The following is a 24324-nucleotide window of genomic DNA, read 5'->3' on the forward strand; positions in this document are numbered from 1 at the left end:
ATTGACCCTCAAAGTTAGCGGAGTGACCAAAAAACCTATCAGTAATGATTAAAGATATGACATAGTCTCCATTGCCTAAAAATTAGGAATGATCTTTCCACTCCCTCAGTGCCCAATCCATGAAGTCGGCTTTACTTTAACCTACTTTTTAACATAGCTGGGGTGGAACAGAGGAAGTTGAAAGCAGACTTAAGTATTTTATGGTATTCCCAGTCTCAAGGAAGTTAGCAAGGCAAATGGAAGAATTTTTAGTTTGGTCCCCCCAAAAGTTTGTCTTCTGACCCAAAATATTTATCCTGAATTTTAAGAGAAAGTGTTCAGGGGTCCTGACAGTTTAAGAAGTCTGTAAAAGCTAAGTATCAAGAAAGGTACCTCACTGGGTTGGGATCTTATCACCGCATAAAGTCCATTCTTATGCTTACCGCTAGTCAGGAATGTTAACTGGAATGTCACTACATTCAAATATGTGAAATAACTTTTTTTTCAAAAAACTAGTTTCTATTGAGAGAACCATGGTTGTTCTGGGGTATTAAGAAAGGGGCAATGGAGTTGGAAGCTGAACATACTAAATTGCACTCTATGAATAATAGTATGTACATATTGGGATGTGTCTGGCTAACAATACTTTCCCAAGAAGATATTCACTGTGTAAAGTAATATTTTCTTAAATTACCTTCGGGCTATGTGGGAAATGGCCATTTCAAATAAGCAGCAACAAAATACCACTGGTGAAAATTCTTTTGATAATCAAATCATGTACATACGACTAAAGAAAGGTCTGAAAGGGGCAAATCAGATCACATTACCGAACACAAAATTATTACCCAGTGCGGAAAGACGACAAGAGGTAAAATATCTTAAATACTTTTTAAATATATATATATATATATATATATATATATATATATATATATATATGATCCTTAAACCAATTCCCATCAGAGAAGGGCATGCGAGCACGTTTAAGAAAAAAAAATTAAAGATGCCATAACCAAGACGTTCAGATTTTAAAGGGGTTCACTACAAAACAAAAACAAAAACCAAGAGTGGTACCAAAAAAGCACACGTGCTCACACACGTGTGTGCAATGTTATAAAACAAACTACAACGTGTATGCACAAACACACACGCTAAAGGTTGGGCAAGCAGTTAAGGCACTCTAAAAACACAACAAAACAAAAAGCCCACGTGGTTTAGGATTACCGAAATCTGTTACAGTGCTACCAAGCAGCGATTTTCAAAGCAGCTGAAAAACGTGCAAATTGTCTGAAAACAGTGCCTGGCAACCGAGACGGTTTGCAAGCGTGATTCGGAGGGCTGCCAAGGAAACAAAAGAAGCCCCCCGCCTCCCCGTGAGACCGCACAAGGAATGAGAGGCGCTCCGGGCACTATTTATTCTAAGGTAGGCGGAAAGCAGAAGTCGGTGCAGGAGCGGTACATACTAAGGATCGCTCTGTGCCAGGGACCGGGCCACGGAGTTTCCATTGGTCGGGGAACCGCCCAGCTTTAGTTTTTCCAGATATTCGGCATGCACGGGCTTGTGGCACTGGAGAACCTTGATCGCATCTTCGATTTTGAACCACTCTCGCTTCCTCCCAATGCTAACCGAATCTTCCCAATCCTCCAGAATCTCAGTGACAGTCAGTACGTACACGTACGTTCTGTGCTTGCGGTCTTGGTTCTGTTCGAAAATGCCCAGGAGCCGGCCTAACTTCCCCTTGACTCCCGCCTCTTCGTACACCTCTCGGACTGCCGCACCGCCCGGCTCCTCCTCGGGCTCCATGCCCCCGCCCGGCACGATCCAGCGGTCCGGGTACCGACTGCTACTCACTAACAGCACCTCGTCCTCGAGCTCGCTCCGGAAGCAAAGGCACGCCGCCCGCTTCTTGAACCCCTCCGGGTCGTAGGTACGCGTCTGGTTCGGCTTGCACTTCATCCTCTCGGCCGCCCGCTCCTGCCGCTCGCTGCTGCTGCTGGGGTCTCGGCCGCCGCCGGCACCGCCGCCTGAGATGCCTGGGAGAGAAAGGGCCGAGAAGAGCAGTGGGGAGAGAAGGCGCTCCAGGAGCGAGCCGGGGGAGCCCAGGAAGCCCCGGGGGGAGATGAGGCGGGGGCGGGCGAAGTACGTCAGTCTGTTCGTTCCTCGTTCCTCGTGCGGGCCGGAGGGTCCCGAACGCAGCCGCCTGACTGGACGAGGCGCCCCCGCCCCCGCGCCCGCCCCCGCGCCCGCCCCCGCGCCCGCCCCCGCGCCCGCCCCCGCGCCCGCCCCCGCGCCGCCGCCAGCGGGTCCGCCACTCCGCACCGCCCACCCGCGGCTCCCGCGCGCGCCTCCCTCCTTCCTCAGCCGCCGGGCAGGGGTTGAGCGAGGTGAGGCGCATTCGCGTGCGCGTCCGCGTCCCCATTCACGTGCGCGTTCATGTTGGAGGGCGAGGGGCGGGGGCGGGGGTCTTGTGGCTCCCGCCGCGCGCGCGGCGCCTCGGGCCCACTGCGCAGGCGCCCCGCACCTCCCAGGCTGGAAATCTCTTTCCCCTGGGAGTTCAATTCCCGCGTTGTGACCGGGGCCAAGATCGCTTCCACGTGGGCCTTTGAGTTGAAGTTGGCTGTGGCGTGGCCAGACCTTTCTCCTCATCCTTCCCGGCAGGTTGCATGAAATGCATACACTTATTTTACAGGCCATCAGGCCAAGGGCATCATCATTGCCCAGAAGGAATGCTACCGCCTTACGGTTTAGGAGGGCCTGGGGTTGTCAAAATGACCCTCGCTGTTCTTGGCAAAACAGTACCTACTCTTTGCTGAGTCATATCCATACCCTTTGAGTTCTTCAACAGGTTTGTCCACCTAAAAGGTAGAACAGCCGGTTGTGGTTTATGAGCAAAATGGGTTTATTTGGGTGTAGCAGAGGAATTGCAGTTGGGGACAGGCAAACTATGGCACCTCAGAGGCCCGTCTGGAGCTCAGACACGAGGACCCTTCTTCTCTAGGGAAAAGGAGGCAGTTGGGAGGGACTGCCGGGAAGGGAAAGTCCATTGCAGAAAAGCCGCAGTTGTAGGTGCTGACGTTTTCCTCATTGGCCCCGTTGTGGTATTTCCTATTGGCTGGGCTTGTTGCTGGGTGCAGAGAAATTCGTCCTTTCTCCTGCTGGAGTAGGAAAGGAAGCGGCTTCCTGCTGGGAATGCCAGGAACTGTTGGTCCTTGTTGGGGTCTGCAGCTGACCGAAGTGGTAGGGCGTGAGAGGTTCCCCCTGCTAGCCACCTGACTCCATTTTAAATGAGGTTTCCTTGATTCAGGGTGGCAGGTTCTTGGCCTTGCTGGGCATGTTGGCACAGCCCATAACTTAACACTTTTCTTGAACAGGTCCTATTGCCCTCTTACCTAACCTCTGCTCCTCAGTTTCCTGACAGTAAACTTCTTGCCTACTTGTTTCAGCCCTGGCCCTTGGAGTCCTAGTCACCTAACAGCTGCAGAACCACCCCAAGTCACCTTTTAGGAAGTCCCAACACTCTTCACCCTCTTTCACTTTCACCCTTCTCTCTCTTTCTCACTGATAGGTACTGCTTCGGGTTTTGGAAAACATGCCTACAGAAATCCCTTCATGTTTTTCAGTTTGATGTTTATGGAGGCTCTTGGTGTGGGATTCCACACCAAGCAAGGCCGCTTGGTGCTCTTTCACCACCTCTCTGTTGGGTCATGCTGTCCTCTTGGCCAAGATGTGGACCATCATAACCAAAAAGTTAACAACCCAAAGCCTTCCCTCACCTTTTCATTTGTTCTTACTGTTTCCCTGCTCTAACTGTAGCCTTACAGAGAAGACGTCTGATGTCCCCTAACTTTTGCCATACTGCAGCTTAGGCATCTTTGTCTCTCTCTTACCCACAGACCCTCTGCTGGCATCAAGCAACCAGGATCACGAAAACTCCCTTTTCCAGTGAAATAATCCCTCATCAAAGGGAAGGGGAATCTGAAATGTAAGTGCAAAGGCCTTTTTTTTTTTTTTTGAGAGAGAGAGAGAGAGAGAGGGAAGGAGGGAGGGAGGATGAGGGAGGGCGCGTGAGTGGGAAGGGGAGGGGCAGAGGGAGAGGGAGAGAGAGAATCTTAAGCAGGTTCCATGCCCAGTGCAGAGCCCCATGGGACCTTGAGATCATGACCTGAGCCAAAATCAAGAGTGGGATGCTTAACCGACTAGAGGCACCCAGGCGCCTCAACAGCCCAATTCTTAAATAACAAGTGAGATCAGCTTCCCAAGGTCTGCTACACTCCATTTATACCCAGAATAGCTCATAAAAATGATCCTGTTCCCAGTGGCAACAGACTCCTGCAATATCTAGAGCATAATAGGACAAAAATGTGTGGGTTCCATATGAAGAAATGACAAAATGGAGATGTAAAGAGAATGACTTCAACCACTAGAGATACTAGTATTGACCATATTTTAATGGTATATGGATGATCAAAGAACATTTGTTTCCTTTCTCTTATAAGCGGTTCATTTTTTTTCAAAGATTTTATTTAATTATTTGAGAGAGAGAGAGAGAGAGAAAGAGAGATCCCAAGTAGACAGAGAGGCAGGCAGAGAGAGGGGGAAGCAGGCTCCCTGCTGAGCAGAGAGCTGATGTGGGGCTCGATCCCAGGACGCTGGGATCATGACCTGAGCTGAAGGCAGAGGCTCCACCCACTGAGCCACCCAGGCGCCGATCAAAGAACATTTGAAGGAATGTGACACCCCGTGATTAAAAACAAACTAGGAACGTAGGTTTTAGCAGGCTGCAGTCCTCAGTGTGCCTAATGTACAAATACACGAATGATGTTAAGCAACTAGAAAAAATTCCATTATAGTCAAGGTCTAGGCAAATATACCTATTATCACCAATATTGTTAACTTTTGCTTTAGGTGATCTTTCCAGTGTAAGGAGATCATAAAGAGAAAAAAAGCGTTGTTTTAGTAAAGAAGACCAAATTTTCATTATTTCCAAATGATATGAATATCTTCTTGGGAAAAGCCTACGAAATGAGTAAAAATGAATTCCCTTCCATGGTAGAATGAAGTATTACTATTTAAAGCACTAATGGTTTCATGTATGCCAGCAGTAATCACATAGAAAATATGGTAGGGAAATGACGGCCTTCGCGGTAGCCATATCAGCCACCACACAGTAAATAAAATACCAAGGGATCCTGAGCAATAAAGTTAGGACATTGTAGTCGAAAATGATAGAGCTCGGACTCAGCTTTGAAAGATGGCTTGAATGAATCAAGAGGAACTCTAGCAAAGCTGGGAGGTGGGGCAAGGGGCTAATGGGGAGTGGTGGCCCATCCAGGCCCCAACCACATCACAAGACTAGAGTTAGCATGTATTTTCTCCTTGTCTTACCAGAGGGGCCGCTTCCTAGTCTCGTCTATCACTTCCCCATCAGAGGATGCCTACGCAATAGGTGTCTGTTGGGGCATATTGTTATTTTGGAAGGGAGAGGAATAGCAACATTAAGATATGGAAAGAGGTGCAGGCTGGATTCCTACGGGCAAAGTCATAGCACATTTCTGGATAAGGGGATCCGCAATTTACAGGTATGGTACAATGCTGGGAAAATCTCAAACTGATCTTTTTTTAGCAGAATTTTGTAAAAATAATTTTATGATTCACCTATTAGACTGATCATGAGGCAAGATAGGTATGACTTTTTGTATAGAAGTGTCAACATCATTTTTGAGAGGCTAGCATTCCACTGTCTAGTTCACCCATAGTTAAGATTTCTCTAATGATGAACAGGGTTATTTCACAAGCTACCTTAACAGTAGACTGTTAGAGTAACAAATGTATTTTGTACATGTCTGCCTGTATCTCCTCCCACATTTCCCTTGGCCTTGGAGATGGAATTTGCTTTGTCCAATGGAACAGTAGCAAGAGTGAAGCAAGGAGAGAATTGAAAAGTGCTTGCACACCAGGGTTTGCCCTCTCTTGGTGCTCTTGACACAAGACAACAACCATGTGAAGAAGCGTGGGTTAAGTGGATGCTGAGAGACCCAGGGCCCATGCATCCCCTCCACCACAGGTGACAGTGAACCAATCGCCAGAAATGTGGGTGAGACCATCATACACCATCCAGCCCCCAGCAGAGCCAGGGGCACTGACCACAGATGCATAAGCAAGCCTTCCAAGAAGAGCAAAAGGACCTCTCAGCTGAGCCCAGCTGAAATTATTGACCTGTAGAATCGGGAACAAAAGAATTGGTTGTTCAAAGTCACTACATTTTGGACGGTTTGTTGTGCATCAGAAACTGGTTGGCACAACCGGTAACTGCCACCCAACAAAATCCCACCCAAAATAAGAGAGAGAGAGAAAATGCTTTTCATAGTGGAAATGTAACCTCCACTTGAAAAGGTTGACCGTGAACTTCCCCTGGAGACCTAAGGAAGGGAGTGAGGTTAAGACATGAGTTATCTGTCAAGTAGAGTCTGTGTGGCAAGCCCTGTGATGGTCCCCTGTATCCTACTGAACAGCCCATTAAATCTTAATGAGAAGGTTACTATTTGCAATTCATAGAAGAGAAGACTTAGAGTGGAGTTGACATTTGAATTCAAGTCTTCATGTCTCTCTACAGCCTGTGCTCTCGTAGCATCACCATGTCTTGTCAAAGGATTATTTTGATCAAGAGCTATAGTTTGTTGTGTCATTTTTTGATGAGGTTCAGAGTTGACTTCTTACATGAGGCGTTCATTTGCTCAGAGTCACTGGGTTCAAAGAAAGGTATTTTCCATCTAGATGTTTTTCTCCTGCACAATCTAGTGAAAAGAACACCTGAGTGCCTACCTCACTGCCACCAATCAAGTGTGCTACCTGGACATGTTACTTGACAACTCAAAATTCAATATTTTCTGCACACATAAAATGGAATTAAGTGATGCACTAGAGAAGATATTCTGTATTGTCATCACTCTAGGCACTGATTTTGATTTATTGATGGTCTGATAGGTTTTATACACTTAATATTTAACTGCCAACAAACCAGAACAATGAATATCAAAATACCCCTCAGCAGATTAAGAAACAGGCTGAGATGTGCTTAAGTAAGACAGTAAGTGAAGGGGCTGATATTCACACCTTTGTCTGTGTGACTCCAAAAGAAATGCTCTTCCTCTCTCTGAGACATGCCATTCCTGTGGTACAGATGTCTTCTGTTCTCCCTCCCTCCCTCCCTCCCTTTCTCTCTCTCTCCCCACCCCTTCTCCTTCTCCTCCTGTTTTCTATTATCAGGAAGACCCAGACACCCAGGAGAACATAGCTTCTATGGAATCTTCTAAAGCACAGGGGATCTGCTGTGAGACCAACAAGTCCGATACATATTTCTGCCTCTTTTCTAGAGTGGGAAGGAACAGGCAGATTGGAAAGTGACAGCCACATCCATGGGAAGTTGAGCACCTTACTTAGTGAGATGGTGGTTTACAATTCAAAGAGAGAGGCACTTTCCAGAACAGCTGTTACCTGGGAGGGAGACTGTTACAGAACTTCCCAGAGCCTTGTAGCATTTACAGCTGGAACCAGCTTTCAGGAGAGTGACCACAACATACCTGAGAGGATTTCAGGATATAGTAAAGGGAAACAGTCAGGTGAAGTGATTTTAGTCGTAGTCAATGAGAGAAAATGTGGTGTTTTACAAACCAAATGACCTAGAATTTCAGTTTGGCTCTCTCAAGTAGTTATGCAGCCTGAAGCAAGGGAATATCTCTGGCCATATTATTTCTCATTTGTAAAATGGGATTCTAAACTACCTACCCCATTAACTTCAACTCACCGGGGAAGGCTTTGCTGACCATGGGTGCCCACCCTCCCCTTACACCAGGATTCAGTTACCCCGCTCTTTTTTTCCTTTCCAGACTCCCTTGACTTTAGTTCTGTCATCACTGTAATCATGGAGCTTTGTAATGTTTTGCCAGCATGTTTGTAAGAAAGTCAAAGGCGGGGAGCCAACCTGAAACATACTTGTTCCTACTGATTCAGCCCACTGCCTGGAACTCGGTGTTCAGGAAGGGTTCAAAATATATGGTTTGAGTATTAGAGTGTAACAGAAGCTCCATGGATCAAAGGCCAGTTACTGTTGTACCTGTTAATTGTTTATTAGTGATACGAAAAGAAAGATGAGTGAACAGAGGCATCTCCATATATCTTTTCTCTTGGGGAGGTGGGGTGGGTTGTGTCTTTCAAATCACTCTCCGCATGTTCCCCCATTTGTTGCTTCTTTGTGTGTCTTGGGTAGTCCCTCCACTATAGAATTGGCCTCGTAGTGCATCTATACTAGATAGTTCAGTAGAATCATCCCCAAAACAAAGTGATTGAAGCAAAAAGTATGCCTCCAATTTTTCCCTTTGAGTAATGAGTGAATCACAGGGTGACCTACAGGCCTTTTACTTTTGTGATTTTGTGAGTCATGGCACAGCTGTGCAGCCAAGGGTCTGAACACAAAGCTCAATGGATGTCAAGTGCAGGTGAGTGCTTCCATCCTCTCCAAGAGGCAGCCCTCCTTGAGTTCTCCTGTTTCTTTGATCCCTAGCTCTAGTTCCCTGACTGCTGTGTCTCTCCTTTTCACTGACATTGTCCCTGTACCTTCTCATTCAGCACCTAAACCCTTGCTAGCGCTCCTCTGTTCATGTGTCAGAGTCAAATGCTGAATCCTCATGAAGGTCTACAAGCACCGCCACCTCCTATTTTAGATTGCCAAGTGCACTCACCCTTTCCACCCCACCCCATATTCCTGATCCGTTTTACCTTAGCCTGAATTATCACCTACCAGACTCTATTATTTACTTCTTTATTACGCTTATTGCTTATTTCTCTCCCCACTCCCCCCACTGTAACTCCTGCTTGAGTAGAAGCTAGGGATCTTTGTCTCTTTGCCTACCGGTTTATGTGAAGCAGCCCAGAACACTGCTGAGCACACACTGTAGTCATCTAGACCATATCTGTTGATGTAACGGACCTGTCTGTTTCCTTTGCTGCATTGTGACACCCTTGAGGCAAGGGCCATGTTTCACTGGTCTTTGTCAATCCACCATCCAGAACAGTTTCTGATACAATTGGAAAGGCATTGCTGAATGTTGTTGAAACAATTAGTTAATTAATCTTTTGAAAGTGACAGTAGTAGGGAAAACATTCTGTTTCCAAACTGCAGTTATTCTAGGAGGTGCCATCATTGTCAGCACCATGTATATATCAGCTTCCATGGGAACTACGCTAGTCAGCTGGGAGATATTTGAGGGCTAGAAGTCTGACTCATGTTTTGTGGATCCCTCCTAGGGCTGGCACTGTTCTTCCTGCACAACAGGATTTAGAGTGGCGTTTCAGATAGCCATTCATCACCTGATGACTTTATCTGTGCAGGACTTGACTATAATTTACATAATATCTATGAAAATAAAACTATCTTTGGGAATGAAACATAGTTATATAATTAAACAGATAAAATGAAAGCAATTTACTGACAGAGTCGAAATGAATGTTGAGGCTGATGTTAAGTAATAGTGCACATAATGATGGGTCTTACACTAGGTTCTTCATCCATCTTTCCTTTAGTCCTAATAAAAACGCTTCAAGGAAATACAGTCATTCCCAATTCACAAGGGAGGAGGATGTTGAGATCGGGGACATAGGGGAAATTGCCCAGGGTCTGAAAGCTGGTAGGTAGGTGCGTGAGGTGGAAACTCACGACTCATTGATGACATGAAAGTCAAGAAAGTCTGCAGTATCGGCCAGGCCCACTTAACTTGCGCCCAGCAGTCCTGTCTGGTTCCTCTTCCATTTTTCGCTGATACAGCTCTCTGCTCTGTCATCCTATCTCCCACGATTTCAGAAGTTCTTCATGCCAGAGACTTTCCCCCTGTTCCTTCGGCCCAATGCTGATCTATTCCACACTGGTTCTGGCTGTGGCAGAGGAAAGATGACTGTTTCAAGTTCTCATGTGGGAACAGAGTAATTGTTATTTACCAGTCCTGTGTGACTTTAGACGATTGTGGATGGATCGTGAGGAGGGTCCTTTGTTGCAGAGCTGATTTCCTTGTGTGGGAATCCTGCCAAATCCTTCCACTGAGGCATCAAACCCGCCCAGGAGGGAAGATGCTTTATTGTCAATGACACTGCTCACCCACAGGCCCAGACACCATGAGACCAGTTCCCTCGGAGGCAAAAACTGTTTTCTCAGGGTCACCAAGCTGTTACACATGTTTCACAGGCTCCTTCGATAAAGACAACAAAGCACATACAACCAATGTTTGGTATCAACTTGGGAAAAGGAAAATGGCAGCATTCCTCCTTTCACAGTAAAATCTTTGAGTACCCCCAGTAAAATCAGCCTGTTCTGGAAAGATGCAACATCAGTGAACACCATGGTAGAGGAGCTCTGACCAAAGTTCTGAGCCAGGCCTTAGTCTCTGGAATTTGAGACTGGGAGGAAAACAGCTTTTCCTTTTCTTGTTCTCCATCTTCTTTTGGGTTACCTATTTCAAGGCAAGTTTGAAAATTAGTGTTTTGTCAGGTGTTTTCTCATATAACAATATTATCTCTCCTAGTTAAGGATACCAGTGAGACTCTTGGTTTCTAAACTTCACTTTAATGTCTTTCAAATAGTTTTTTCTTTTGATTCTACATCTCAGAAAGAAGTATCCTAGACTTGCTGCTCTGGATGAACTTCCTTATGTATATAGTTCCCAAAATCCTCATAAAGGAATCCTGCTTGGTTTTTTGTTTGTTTCTTAACTACTGTATCAGAAAAGATCATTAAAAACTCTTTGAGGGCCTCCCATGTTTCAGGTATTTTGCATATTTTGCTGATCATTTTCATAAAATTCCTGTGATATAAGTACCATTGTTCCAATTTCATAAATAATGACATTCAGGCTCAGAAGGATAGATATGTTGGCCCTGACACCCACAGCTGGAAAGTGGTAGAGCTGAGGTTTAAGACTGCTGTGACAATCCACTGCCTGCATTGGTCAGCCTATACTGACCTTTAAAAAAAAAAATAGGGGACAGCTGGATGGCTCAGTTGGTTAGGTGTTGGCTTTTGGCTGAGGTCATTATCCCAGAGTCCTGAGATCAAGCCCCACATCGGGCTCCCTTCTCAGTGGGGTCTGCTTCTCCCTCTCTCTCTCCCCCTGTGTTCTCTCTCTTTCTGTCTCTCAAAGAAATAAATAATATCATTTTATAAAATTTCCATATTTTTGAAAGTCACCAATGTAAATTAAAATATTCTTTACCATTGCTATGTTATCACTCTATTTACTTTTAGAGTTTTGCTCTTGCAAATAATACTTTTCTTTCACGTGATATACTATGTTTATAACATGGTATTATATTCGAGGGTGGTAGATATGGAAAGGCATATACATGACTAAGTCCTGGGAGTTGTTGCTTTAAGCCATATTGTGTGCTGAAAAGTATGCTATGTGGCATGTAGATGCACACTGACAAATGGACCAGATTTCTATTCCTCCAACACCTTCTAGCTTCTAGAAGGGCATGCCAGGCCCCGGATACTCAAAACCCACACATATGGTACTCATATAGGAAACATCTACTGCACTACCTGCAGACTGGACGTGGATGTTTTTACCTTCATGTTTCTTTATGAAAGAGATGAATTCAGCAAACCTTCAGCAATGCCTACCATGTGTCATGTGGTGTGCTTCATGCAGGATATGGCAAAGAACAGATCATGGTCCCAGCACTGAAGTCCCTCACAGGAAAACAAAGAATGGAATGTCATTTGTGAATTAGAAGTCTCCAGAGGGTGCATTTGCAGCACAGGAGAGGGAAAGAGGAAGAGGAGACATAGAATTGGCCTGAGGAAGAACGGAGGCAATAGGAACAGGAGTCAAGTCAGGGGACCTGTGTCCTCGTGACTATGAACATGTATGCCTGTACCTGGAAATTCTAGATTTTGGGGACTCACAGACATGAGTCCATATTCCTGGAAGTTGATAAATTTTACCAAAACAAGAATCACACTGCCAGGCTTGTATTTATTAATTAATTTCTGCAGTTCAGTTTCTTTACAGGTGTGATTTCTGTATATCAGTCACTTTGTATCTGCAAAGCCTAGGGGAATTTCAGAACTTCTCCCACTGGAAGGACATTTCAGAAACTGAAAGATTATTAGAAAGGCCAGCACGGATTAGGAAGCCAGGAGGTCAACAATACACCGGTACTAGAAGCTACTGAACGTAGGCAATGGGATGAAGGTCAGAAAATCCATATATACCACACACTTTGGTAGGCTCTGGGATTAGTGGGATCTTTCAAGCTGATCCAACCGTCTTAGTACAGAAAATCATACAGGCAGATCTTAACCCCAGTGGTGTGTAAAGATTTTTCTAGATTGCTCATCAAGGACGTGTTTTACACACACACACACACACACACACACACACCTACAATTCTGGAACTCAGCTAGGATCATAGAGTGTAGGAGCCAGTCTGTCTCACTCTAAAGCCTCAAGGAATGTCTGATATCAGACCCTTTTGCTCTTTTAAAGATTTATTTATTTTAGAAAGAGACAGAGAGGGGAGGGGCAGAGGGAGAGAGAGAATCCTAAAGCAGACTCCACACTGATCGTAGTACCCATTGTGAGGCTCAATCCCAGGACCCTGAGATCATGACCTGAGCCAAAACCAAGAGTCAACTGGTTAACCAGCCGAGGCACCCAGGTGCCCCCAGGCCCCTTCTCATAGTAATTTATTTCAATTTAACTCAGAGCCCTTACCTGCAATTCTCCTGACTGTACATGTCTTTTGTTACCCCGTAAGATATCCTTGGAACTGAATGTTCTGCTTTATCCAAAGGGCAGGGACCAAATGGGCAGCTCCAGCTTGCAACTCCTTCAGACTAACTATGGCAGTCATCTTAGCAGGAAATGTCCTCATGGGTACTGCCACACTTCAAGCTGTTCCTTCTTGCCTCTATATCGCAATTTATTTTCACTACATGAGAGTTAGAATTCTCTACACTGTGACTATGGCTGTGCTTATTTTCATTTGCACCTTAGAGCTACATGTGGTTATGGCTGGGGCAGAAATCATGTCCCATCCCCTCCGGTAAGTTGGGTAATATAGAGAATGACCTTAGCTATGATAGATTCAATATGCTAATGACATAAATACCTGATATCAGTGTACTTTTGCTGCACAACAAGTTGCCACAAATTTAGCATCTTAAGTCAACCCATATTTATCATTTCACAGTTTCTGTATGTCAGATATGTGGCATGGATCTAGTGAGTTCTCTGCTCAGGGTGTCCCAGGCTGAAATCAACGTGTCAGTTGGGCCGGGATCTTACCTGGTGGCTCTGGAGAGGAAGCTATTTCCCAGTTCATCCAGGTGGTTGGAGGAATTTAGCTTCCATGGTGCAGGATGTTGTCGGGGCTGCTCTCAGATTCTAGAGGCTGCCTGTATTTCTCTGCATGTGGTTCTCTCCACCTTCAAGCAAGCAGTGGTGTGTCAAATCCTTCTTGTGCGTCACATCTCTCCCGCTTGCCCTTCTGCTACTAGCCAGAGAAAACTGTCTGCCTTTAACGAGGTCCTATGATTAAATTAGGCTCTTTTGGATAATCTCTCTACTTACGGTCAATTGTTTAGTAACCTTCCTTACACCTGTAAGATCCCTCTAGCCGTGTAACTTAACACAAATATGGACAAGATAATTCTTCTTATTTATGGTATCTGAGATTATGGTGGGGAATCCTGGGAGACCAGTTTTAGAATGCTACCTACCACAACCTTTAATAACCATCACTTAATTATTTACGGAAACCTGTTTTTGTGACCCTGATTGTTTGAACCCTGTGACCATAACGCCCACTCTTTACTGAGTTATATCATGTCAGCATGTTGTTGTACTTCAACAAGGGGCTTGTGCCTTCCCAAGTGTATTATTCAGAGTTTTCCAGATGAACAGAATCAATAGGGTATAGATGTATGTATATACATATACATATGTATGTATATGTATGTATTCAACTCTCAGTACAGAACATCATACAGGCACATCTTAACCCCAGGGGTCTGTGTATATTTGTCAAGATTGTTTATAAAAGAAGTGCTCTACACACACAAATACACACGTACACACATGCTTAATAAACTAGAATTCTGGAACTCAGCTAGGATCACGGAATGTTGGAGCCAGACTGTCTGACTCTAAAGCCTCAAAGAATGTCTATGACATCAGGCCATTTTTCTTTTTTAAAGATGTATTTATTTGAGAGAGAGAGAGAGAGAGAGAAGGGTTGGGCAGAGGGAGAGAAAGAGAATCCTAAAGCAGACTCCCCACTGATTGTGGCGCCCGTCATGGGGCTTGATCTCAGGACCCTGAGATCATGATGTGGGCCAAAACCAAGAGTCAACTGCTTAACCTACTGAGCCACCCAGGTGCCCCCAGACCCTTCTTCATAATAATTTATTTCAGCTTATCTCAGAGACCTTATCTGCAATTTCCCTGACTGTGCATACCTGTTGTTGCCCCATAAGATATCTTTGGAATTGAATGTTCTTCGTTATCTAAAGGGCAGGGACTGAATGGGCAGCTCCAGTTTGCAACTACTTGACAGTAAGTATGGCAGTCATCTTAGCAGGAAATGTCCCCATTGTTTTATACATATATATATATAAATATGTGTGAAATTGTATATATTTTAATATGTCAATATGTATTAAGATATATTTATTTTATATAATATTTATATAATACTTATATGATAAATATGTATATGTAATAGAAGAATATGTGTAATAATATTTGTATTTATATCATATTTATATATAAATACATAATATTATTGTGTGTGTGTGTGTGTGTGTGTGTATATATATATATATATATATATATATATAGTTATATATACCAGGAAATGTCCTCATTTTTTTATATATATAGATATATCAAGGTTTTATACACACACACACACACACAGAGTGAGAGAGAGAGGGATTTATTATAAGTATAGGCTTATATCCTTTATAATTATGGGGTCCAGTAATACTAACATCTATGCCAGCATGGTATTATATATATATATATATATATATATATATATATATAAGCAAGGCTTATATCCTTTATAATTATGGGGTCCAGTAATACTAACATCTATGCCAGCATGGTAAAGAGCCAGATGAGCTCTGGTGTAGTTCCAGTCCAAGTCAAAAGGCCTGAGAACCAGGAGAGGTGATGGTTTAATTTGAAGTCCTACAGCTGCTGAGATCAGGTCTCAGGAAGTTCTGATCTTTCAGTTCGAGTCTAAAGGCAGGACAAGAGCAGTGTCCCATCTCAAGCAGTCTGGCAAGAAGGGTTCCCTCTTGCTTGAACAAAAGTCAGCCTTTTTGATCCGTGTAGCCTTCAAATGATTGGATATGGGGCACCCACATTAGAGAGGGCAATCTTTTTACTACTTCTACCTGTGCAAATGTAAGTCTTGTCCATAAACATCTTCATAGACACACTCAGAATAATGTTTGACCTAATACCTGGCCACCCTTTGGCTCAGTCAAGTTGACACATAAATTTGCATAATTTATATAATAAACTTACATAGATTTACACATAACACCAAGCCTCTTCACACAGTCCATGGACTAACATTGATTTTTTTTAAAGAGTTTATTTATTTATTTGACAGAGAGAGATCGCAAGTAGACAGAGAGGCAGGCAGAGAGAGGGAGGGAAGCAGGCTCCCCGCTGAGCAGAGAGCCCGATGTGGGACTCGATCCCAAGACCCTGAGATCATGACCTGAGCTGAAGGCAGCGGCTTAAACCACTGAGCCACCCAGGCGCCCCTGATTTTTAAATTTCCTTTGTATCTTAGTTGAATACTCTATTTCCATGTTTCCAAACTATAAAATCCATCTGTGAATGATTTCACTTTCAGTTGCATGTTAACCAATTACCTTTAAGGCTACATGTGTGTAGGGAAAACAGATGCACAAGGAGTTTACATTCTTTACTGTAAAGGGGAAGTTTACATCAAGTCGCATGCAAATTTAACAATACCTAACATTTATGAAATATTTTCCATATTTGGCAAGTCCTTTTGTAAGCTCTATAGGTGCTTTACCTCATTTGGTCAGCACAATACCATGACACATGTGTCATTAGTCGCTTTGTTTTAATGTGAAGAAATTGAACACAGAAAGTAAGTAATCTTTCCATCATGACAGTTTGTGACAGGCCCAGGGTTGGAATCTTTGGCTTCAGTACTGATGTTCCTAACTAATTCATGTGCCTATATAATCTATCATCCAAACTAGTACATAAAATTTATTATCCAAGCCAGAATGAGAGTACTTTTATATATTATATCTGCTCAATAGGCATAAAACAGCAAATTTGTAGGTATGCCTAGGCATTGCTCACTCCGTTAATGAAAATGCTTTCTGTTGGAAGTATCAGAATTTTCATCTAGATTGGCTAAACCAAAAAAGAAATCCATGCTCTCAGGGCATTTGTAAGATCATTATCACTTTTCTTTCCTCTGCTGGATTATTCCTGTCAGCCTACAAACTGGTGCTATTTGTTTTCATCTTCTTAAAAAGGATTTTATTTATTTATTTGAGAGAGACAGAGAGAGTGAAAGAGAGAGCAGGACTGAGGAGGAGAGGGAGAAGCAGGCTCCCTGCTGAGCCGGAAGCCCAACAAGGGGCTCTATTCCAAGACCCTGGGATCACAACCTGAGGGGAAGGCAGAAGCTTAACTGCTGAGCCACACAGGTGCCCCTATTGTTTTCATCTTAAAAACAAAACCCCAAACAAAACAAGCGAAAAACCTTTTTACCTCACTCCTTCTACCACCTGCAAGACCCTTTATCCTCCTCTTGATAGCAAACCTCCCAGACAGAGTTTTCTATACACACTATCTCCAATTCTTCTCCCATTCTGTCTTAATCACATACCAATGAAGCTTATACACCTTCTACTAAACTAAAACTGTTCTGGTCAAGATAACAGTGTCATCAGTATTTTTAGATCAAATGGTCTCTCCTCAGTTGACTTATCAATAATTTTGGACAGAGTTGATCACTCACACTTCCTGGAAGTACTTTCTTTCCTGGTGTGTTTTTCAGAGTTGTCTAGAGAAACAAACCAAGTTGACACATACACACCTGGGTTCCAGGATAGTACCTTCCTGGTTGTTCTCTGACGTCCTCAATCTCCTTGGCTGGCTCTCCTCCTTTCCTTGTGACCTTTTGACATTGACCTTCCTCAGAACTCAGTCCTTGGTCCGTATCTCTTCTCGCCTACACTCATTCCCTTGGTAATCACATCCAATTCTGTGGCGTTACATGCCATCTACACCCTCAAGGGTATAGCCAAGAACAGAAAACTCCTGTTTATACTTGACCCAAATACTTCAATTGTAATATCTTGCATATTTTGTCTCTCTTATTCTCTCTCTCCCTCTCTCTCTGACTCTCTCTTTCCCTTCCCTCTTTCTTTTTCTTTTCCTTACACATACTACATACAGATACACATACATACAATTTTTTTTCCAAAATATTTGAGAGCAAGCTGTAGATATGCCCTTCTACCCCCAAATACCTTAGAGTACCTTCATGAGAACAAAGACATCCTTTTGCATAAACACATTACAATTATCAGGTGCCTGAGTGGCTCAGTTGGTTAAGTGTCTGACTTCAGCTCAGGTCATGATCCCAGGGTCCTGGAACCAAGTCCCACAGCAGGCTCCCTGTTGAGCAGGGAGTCTGCTTCTCCCTCTGCCCCTCCCCTCTGCTTGTGCTCTCTTGCGCGTGTGCAAATAAATAAATGAAATCTTTAAAAAAAACACACAATTATCAAAATCAATAAATGAACGTTGATAACCATATTATTATATATTTCATTTACAGACCTTATTCAAATGTGGCCAGTTATCTCAATGTCATTTATATGAGTGAAATCGGGGGCACCTGGGTGGCTCAGTGGGTTAAAGCCTCTGCCTTCAGCTCAGGTCATGATCCCAGGGTCCTGGGATCGAGCCCTGCATCGGGCTCTCTCCTCGGCGGGCCTCTCTCTCTGCCTGCCTCTCTGCCTACATGTAATTTCTGTCTGTCAAATAAATAAATAAAAAATATATATATGAGTGAAATCGTATAGTATTTGTCTTTCTCTGACTTATTTCGCTTAATATAATACACTGTAGCTCCCTCCACATCATTACAAATGGTAAGATTTCATTCTTTCTGATGACTAATATTCCATGATAGATATAATGGAATGTTATATATATATAACATTGATAACATTGATATTCTCTCCCTCTCTCTGCATATATATATATATATATATATAATATGAATATAACATGGATAAACATAATATGAATAGAACATACATAACATGAATAAAAAATCATAAAATATTAAAATAATACATATGTATAAAGATAAAGAAGATGTAAACACATCTTCTTTATCTATTCATCAGTTGATAGATATTTGGGTTCTTTCCATGGTTTAGCTATCATTGGTAATACTGCTGTGAACATCAGGGAATTTAAGAAACAAACAGATGGATATAGGAGGAAAAAAAGGAGAGGGAAGCAAACCATGAGTCTGTTTTTTTTAAATATTTTATTTGTTTATTTGACAGAGAGTTAGAGAGAGAGCACAAGTAAGCAGAACGTCAGGGAGAGGGGAAGAGAGAGAAGCAGGCTCTCTGCTGAACAGGGAGCCTGATGTGGGGCTCGATCCCAGGACCCTGGGATCATGACCTAAACTGAAGGCACCCGCTTAACCAACTGAGCCACTCAGGCGCCCCAAACCATGAGTCTCTTAATAGTAGAGAACAAACTGAGAGCTGATGGAGAAAGATGGATGTGGGATGGGCTAAATGAGTAATGAGTATTAAGGAGGGCACTTGTTATGATGAGCACTAGGTGTCATATGTGATGAATCACTAAATTCTATTCCTGATACCAATATTACACTATATGTTAACTAACTAGAATTTATTTTATTTTTTTTCTTTTTGTATTTTTCATTTAATTTTACTTTGTCAGTATTCCAAGATTCATTGTAAATGTACCACACCCAGTGTTCCATATAATATGTACCTTCATTAATACCCAAACTTTGAAAAAAACCCAATGTCATTTATAGAAAATTTTATAAATTTTATAGTTTGTCCATTCTTCTCTCCAGTCTGGTATCACACATTGTATTTAGTTGTTATTTTGCTTCTTTTTTTTTTCACTCTGGAACAAGTTCTCAAACTTGCTGTCTTACACAACCATGTCAGTTTTGAGACGTGTGAGCCATTTACTACAGTGTCCCTCAATTTGGGTTTACCTGATTTTCTATTCTCATGATTAGATTCAACTTATGCATTTCTGCAAGGAAGATCACAAAAGGTTACTGTGTCCTTCTCAGTGCAGTATATCAGTTGGCACCTGATATCCATTTATTCCATCACTGGAGATACTAAATTTGATCTCTGGGTTAAGGTTGTATTCATCAGAATATTCCAATGTAAAGTTGGTATTTTCCCTTTGTGCACTTAAATATTTTGTGTGGAGATGTTTGGAGGCTATGGAAATATCCCATTCTATTATCCATTGATGATTCATCACTGAATCCATTAACACATGACATTTGAAAAATTATGTATCCAACTTTATCATTTTTCCCCATTTACTAGTAAGGGTTCTTCTGCAATGAAGAGCTTTTCTCTCACCCTCATTTATTAATTATTCATGTCTTCATTTGTTTCAGTATGGGTTCATGAATATATATTTTATTCACTTTGTAATGACCCATTACCATCACAATTTATTTTGATGCTTGAATTTGCCCAGATTTGGTCACTGGAAGCCCTTGACTTCTGTTCCCATGGTGTGTGTACATTTTTCTTTGAAACTTTTTCTGATGCAGCAAGATGTTCCAGACTCTTTTTGTACTTTGGCTGTTCCAGCCCTGGAATCAGCCTTTTTCCCAAGGAGCCCTGGTCTCTTATAGTATAGAAGGGTACTTTGAATGGATCCTGTGCTTTTAAACATCATTCTCTATTGGCGCTTTGACTTGACAATCCCCTACATTTCCTTTAACTTTTTACCTAGTATGTGGAATTGGTATAAAAATAGGATGTTTGTCATAAGTATGTGGCAAGGTATAAACAAAGTAAAGAAAGCATTTAGTGTAAGGCTTGGAACACAGGTAATGTTTTAAAATGAGACAATTTGAGCAACACAGTATGTAATAATAATAATGGATTATGACCCAATGAATAAGAATCTATAAGTACACTTGAAAACAAGTGGTAGCGATTTTTATCATTATATTTTTTACTATCAAATGTTGATAAGATCCGCCTCTGGGGAAAACCTCAGGATTATAACATTTGTCTCATCAAGTCAAGGCCAGCTCCAGCATTGCAGAACCTACAAGAAAGAAACATGAAGAATGATTGTAGAAGCAGGCTTCAGGACTTGTTAACTGACAGACTTCAATATTGGAGACAAACAACATGAAGTGAAGAAGGGCAGTCGCTCCTACAACTGCTGCTACCAGAACCCAGTATTTTCCTTATCATGACCCTAACACCATTGTGGTGTTACAATGGATATTTATTATTTATCTGCTCATTCACTAGACTGTAAACTAACAGATGTAACTTGTTTATGACCTACCCTTGACACCCAGAGCAGTGTTGCTCTGTATAAGAGACATTTAATAAGTGTGTGCTGATGGCCACAGTCGCCAAACTGTGGAAAAAAACAAAATACCTTTCAATGGACGAATGGATAAAGAAGATGTGGTCCATATATACTATGCAGTATTATGCCTCCATCAGAAAGGATGAATACCCAACTTTTATATCAACATGGATGGGACTGGAAGAGATTGTATGGAGTGAAATAAGTCAGTCAGAGAGAGTCAATTATCATATGGTTTCCCTTACTTGTGGAGCATAAGGAATAACACGGAGGACATGGGGAGATGGAGAGAAGAAGGGAGTTGGGGGAAATTGGAGGTGGAGACAGACCATGAGAGACTGTGGACTCTGAGGATCTAACTGAGGGTTTTGGAGGAGATGGGGGTGGAGGTTGGGTGAGCCTGGTGGTGGGTATTGTGGAGGCCACATATTGCATGGAGCACTGGGTGTGGTGCATAAACAATGAATTTTGGAACACTGAAAAGAAATGAAAGAAATAAATAGAAGTTTTAAAAAAGTATGTGTGTGCTGAATGAAAAAGAATAAATGAAAGTGTTGAGCAGTTTCAAATATCTCGTTAGCATAACTAACAAGAGAAGGAAATTAAGGCTGACAAAAGTAGAGAAGCATCCCCAATGTCATCACTTGTAAGAGATAGAGGTTGAATTCCATCCTAGTCTGACTCTAGAAGCCTGAAGCCTTAGTTGTATTGCCTCCTTGGATGATGGGCCTTCACGAAAGAGAAGTCTGCCCAGTTTCCATGTTTCCCAGAGTTCAAGTGGAAGCCCCGTTTGGACCAGACTCTGTGTCCCAGACTGTTCAAGGATCAGTTAATTATTTCAACGAATCTTTATGGGTCACTTATTATAGGTCTTTCAGGCTTTGGGGATATAGCTGAGAGCACAATAGTCAGGTTCCCTGCTCCCATTAATATTTCGTTCTAGTGTGGGGAGATATACAATGAACAAAAGGACTCATTAAATTTTAAATGGTGGAGTAATTAAAGCTTGGTTAACAAATGGAGAATCATCCAGCATGTGTGTGTATAGATGGAAGAGTGAATGTGGAGGTGGAAGAGAGCTTGCTGGGTTCAGGGCACTAAGATTAGTTTGTAATAGCTGGAGGTTGAGTGGAATATAGGCTGGGGTTCAAGTGGGAAATTAGAAAGTAGGATCCACAAGAAGATGAGTCAATTAACTTCTTAGGTACTAAGTGTTTTTGACAAGAAAAGAGGGATTTACACATTTGAGAAAACGTGTGGCAAATCTCTAAGGCTCAAATCTAAAAACGCTAGTATTCTTTTCTGTTATTGAACAGTAATGATAATAATTACAGATGCTGTTTTTGAGTTTGCTATTTATTAGGCACTGTGCTAGTTGCTTTACGTGTTTATTTATCCCTCTATAATGAAGAGTAGTGGGGATTTTTATAGTTTATAATGTTGGGTAGCAGTAGATAGCAAGTATTAGGATTAAATTCCAAATCTTATTAATTTCAAAGAGCTTATTTTTTGTCTAAGTTTCTGCTTTCCAGACTGACACTCAGGCAAATGGTGACAACCAAGATGAATTGAATAGTACAAAAAGTTTAAAAAGGCAGTTACAAAGATTAAATGACATAAAGTTTACAAAGTATTTAGTAAAAGGGAAATCAATTAAGTTTATTATATTTCATTCTTAGTTTTTAACTTTTATATTTTCTTGAATTAATTTTTAGAAATGCCATAGTAGCATACTGTATTTTTTTAGTAATTTTTTATTATTTCATTTGAAAGAACCGTATTTGAGGAAAAGGTGATTGAATTTAATTGTTATTATACTAGCATGGATTTTGCATGTGTCATGTCAACCCTATTGTTATATCAGATGAATGACTGAGGTGCTGTGGAAAATGCTGTGCAAAGTCAGGCTTTATAAAAAGAACTTTATGTTAAATACAAGGTAGAGCTGCTAAACAATTTTCTGTTAATGAGATTCTCCCAGAAAGCCTCACAGTTGCCTTGGAGTTTTCTTGGAATCTGATCTCTAAAACCATACAAATGGTGTCTAGAAAAGTGGGTACTTTTACTCTGTGTGGTCTCTATAAACTATTACTTTTTTATGATAGCAAAATTCAGTTATTGCCACCATATTTCCAGAAGTATTTCCCTGGAAGCCAAGACCAATGAGACATGGTCTGTCACAATCATGGATCTCAAATCTTGTGTTGGGGACAGATACATAAATGAAAAAATAAAAAAAGGAACTCTACCCTCTGAAATAAAAATCTGTATAGGTTACCATGGGTAGGGACATAAATCAGTAAACCATGGAAAAGAACAGAGAAGTATCCCAAGTGGTAGGATAAGTGATACCATACAGTGTTTTTCTTTCTCTGTCTGGCTTATTTCACTTAGCATGATGTCCTCCAGGTTAGCCCATGTTGTCATAAATGGCACGACTTCTTTCTTTTTTATGGCTGAATATAAATATATATAACATTTTCTTTGTCTATTCATCTATTGATGGCCACTTAAGTTGTTCCCATATCTTGGCATTTGTGAATAATGCTACAATGAACATGGGAGTGCAGATATCTCTTTGAGATGGTGATTTTTTTTCCTTTGGAAAAATATCCAGAAGTGGGATTATTGGATCATGTGGTAGTTCTTTTTTGATTTTTTGAGGAATCTTCACATTGTTTTCCATAATGGCAGTACAAATTTACATTCCCACCACCAGTACAATGACTCCCTTTTCTGCACATCCTTGTTTGTAATTTGTTATCACTTGTATTCTTGTTAATAGCTACTCTTATAGGTGTGAAATAATATTTCATTGTGGTTTTGATTTGCATTTCCCTGATGATTAGTGATATTGAGCACCTTCTCATGTACCTGTTGGCCATTTGTGTATCTTCCCTGGAAAAATGTCTTCTCAGGTCCTTTACCCATTTTTAATCAGATTATTTGATTTTTTGCTATTGAGTAGTGTGAGTTTTTTTTTTAAATTTTTTAAATTTATTTTCAGCGTAACAGTATTCATTGTTTTTGAACCACACCCAGTGCTCTATGCAATCCGTGCCCTCTCCAATACCCACCACCTGGTTCCCCCAACCTCCCACCCCCGCCCCTTCAAACCCCTCAGATTGTTTTTCAGAGTCCATAGTTTCTCATGGTTCATCTGCCCTTCCAATTTCCCTCAACTCCCTTCTCCTCTCGAACTCCCCTTGTCCTCCATGCTATTTGTTATGCTCCACAAATAAGTGAAACCATATGATAATTGACTCTCTCTGCTTGACTTATTTCACTCAGCATAATCTCTTCCAGTCCCGTCCATGTTGCTACAAAAGTTGGGTATTCATCCTTTCTGATGGAGGCATAATACTTCATAGTGTATCTGGACTATATCTTCCTTATCCATTCATCCATTGAAGGGCATCTTGGTTCTTTCCACAGTTTGGCGACCATGGCCATTGCTGCTATAAACATTGGGGTACAGATGACCGTTCTTTTCACTACATCTGTATCTTTGGGGTAAATACCCAGTAGTGCAATGGAAGGGTCATAGGGAAGTTCTATTTTTAATTTCTTGAGGAATCTCCACACTGTTTTCCAAAGTGGCTGCACCAACTTGCATTCCCACCAACAGTGTAAGAGGGTTCC

General features: G+C 42.0%; 1 protein-coding gene across 1 annotated transcript; it reads right to left on the reverse strand.

The window, feature by feature from the left end:
• Positions 1 to 942: 942 nt before the first annotated feature.
• Positions 943 to 2203, reverse strand: LOC125091864 (diphosphoinositol polyphosphate phosphohydrolase 3-beta). Its single transcript, XM_047715953.1, has one exon. It carries the CDS (start codon positions 1934 to 1936, stop codon positions 1442 to 1444), a length of 495 nt encoding a protein of 164 aa, XP_047571909.1. The 5' UTR covers positions 1937 to 2203; the 3' UTR covers positions 943 to 1441.
• Between the last annotated feature and the right edge of the window lie 22121 nt (positions 2204 to 24324).

The sequence above is a fragment of the Lutra lutra genome, chromosome X (assembly GCF_902655055.1).
Source record: "Lutra lutra chromosome X, mLutLut1.2, whole genome shotgun sequence".
NCBI classification, from domain to species: Eukaryota; Metazoa; Chordata; class Mammalia; order Carnivora; family Mustelidae; genus Lutra; species Lutra lutra.

What these genes read in the sequence shown, in the direction of transcription:
- LOC125091864 (XM_047715953.1), bottom strand. Translation starts at nt 1,936, where the DNA reads ATGAAGTGCAAGCCGAACCAGACGCGTACCTACGACCCGGAGGGGTTC.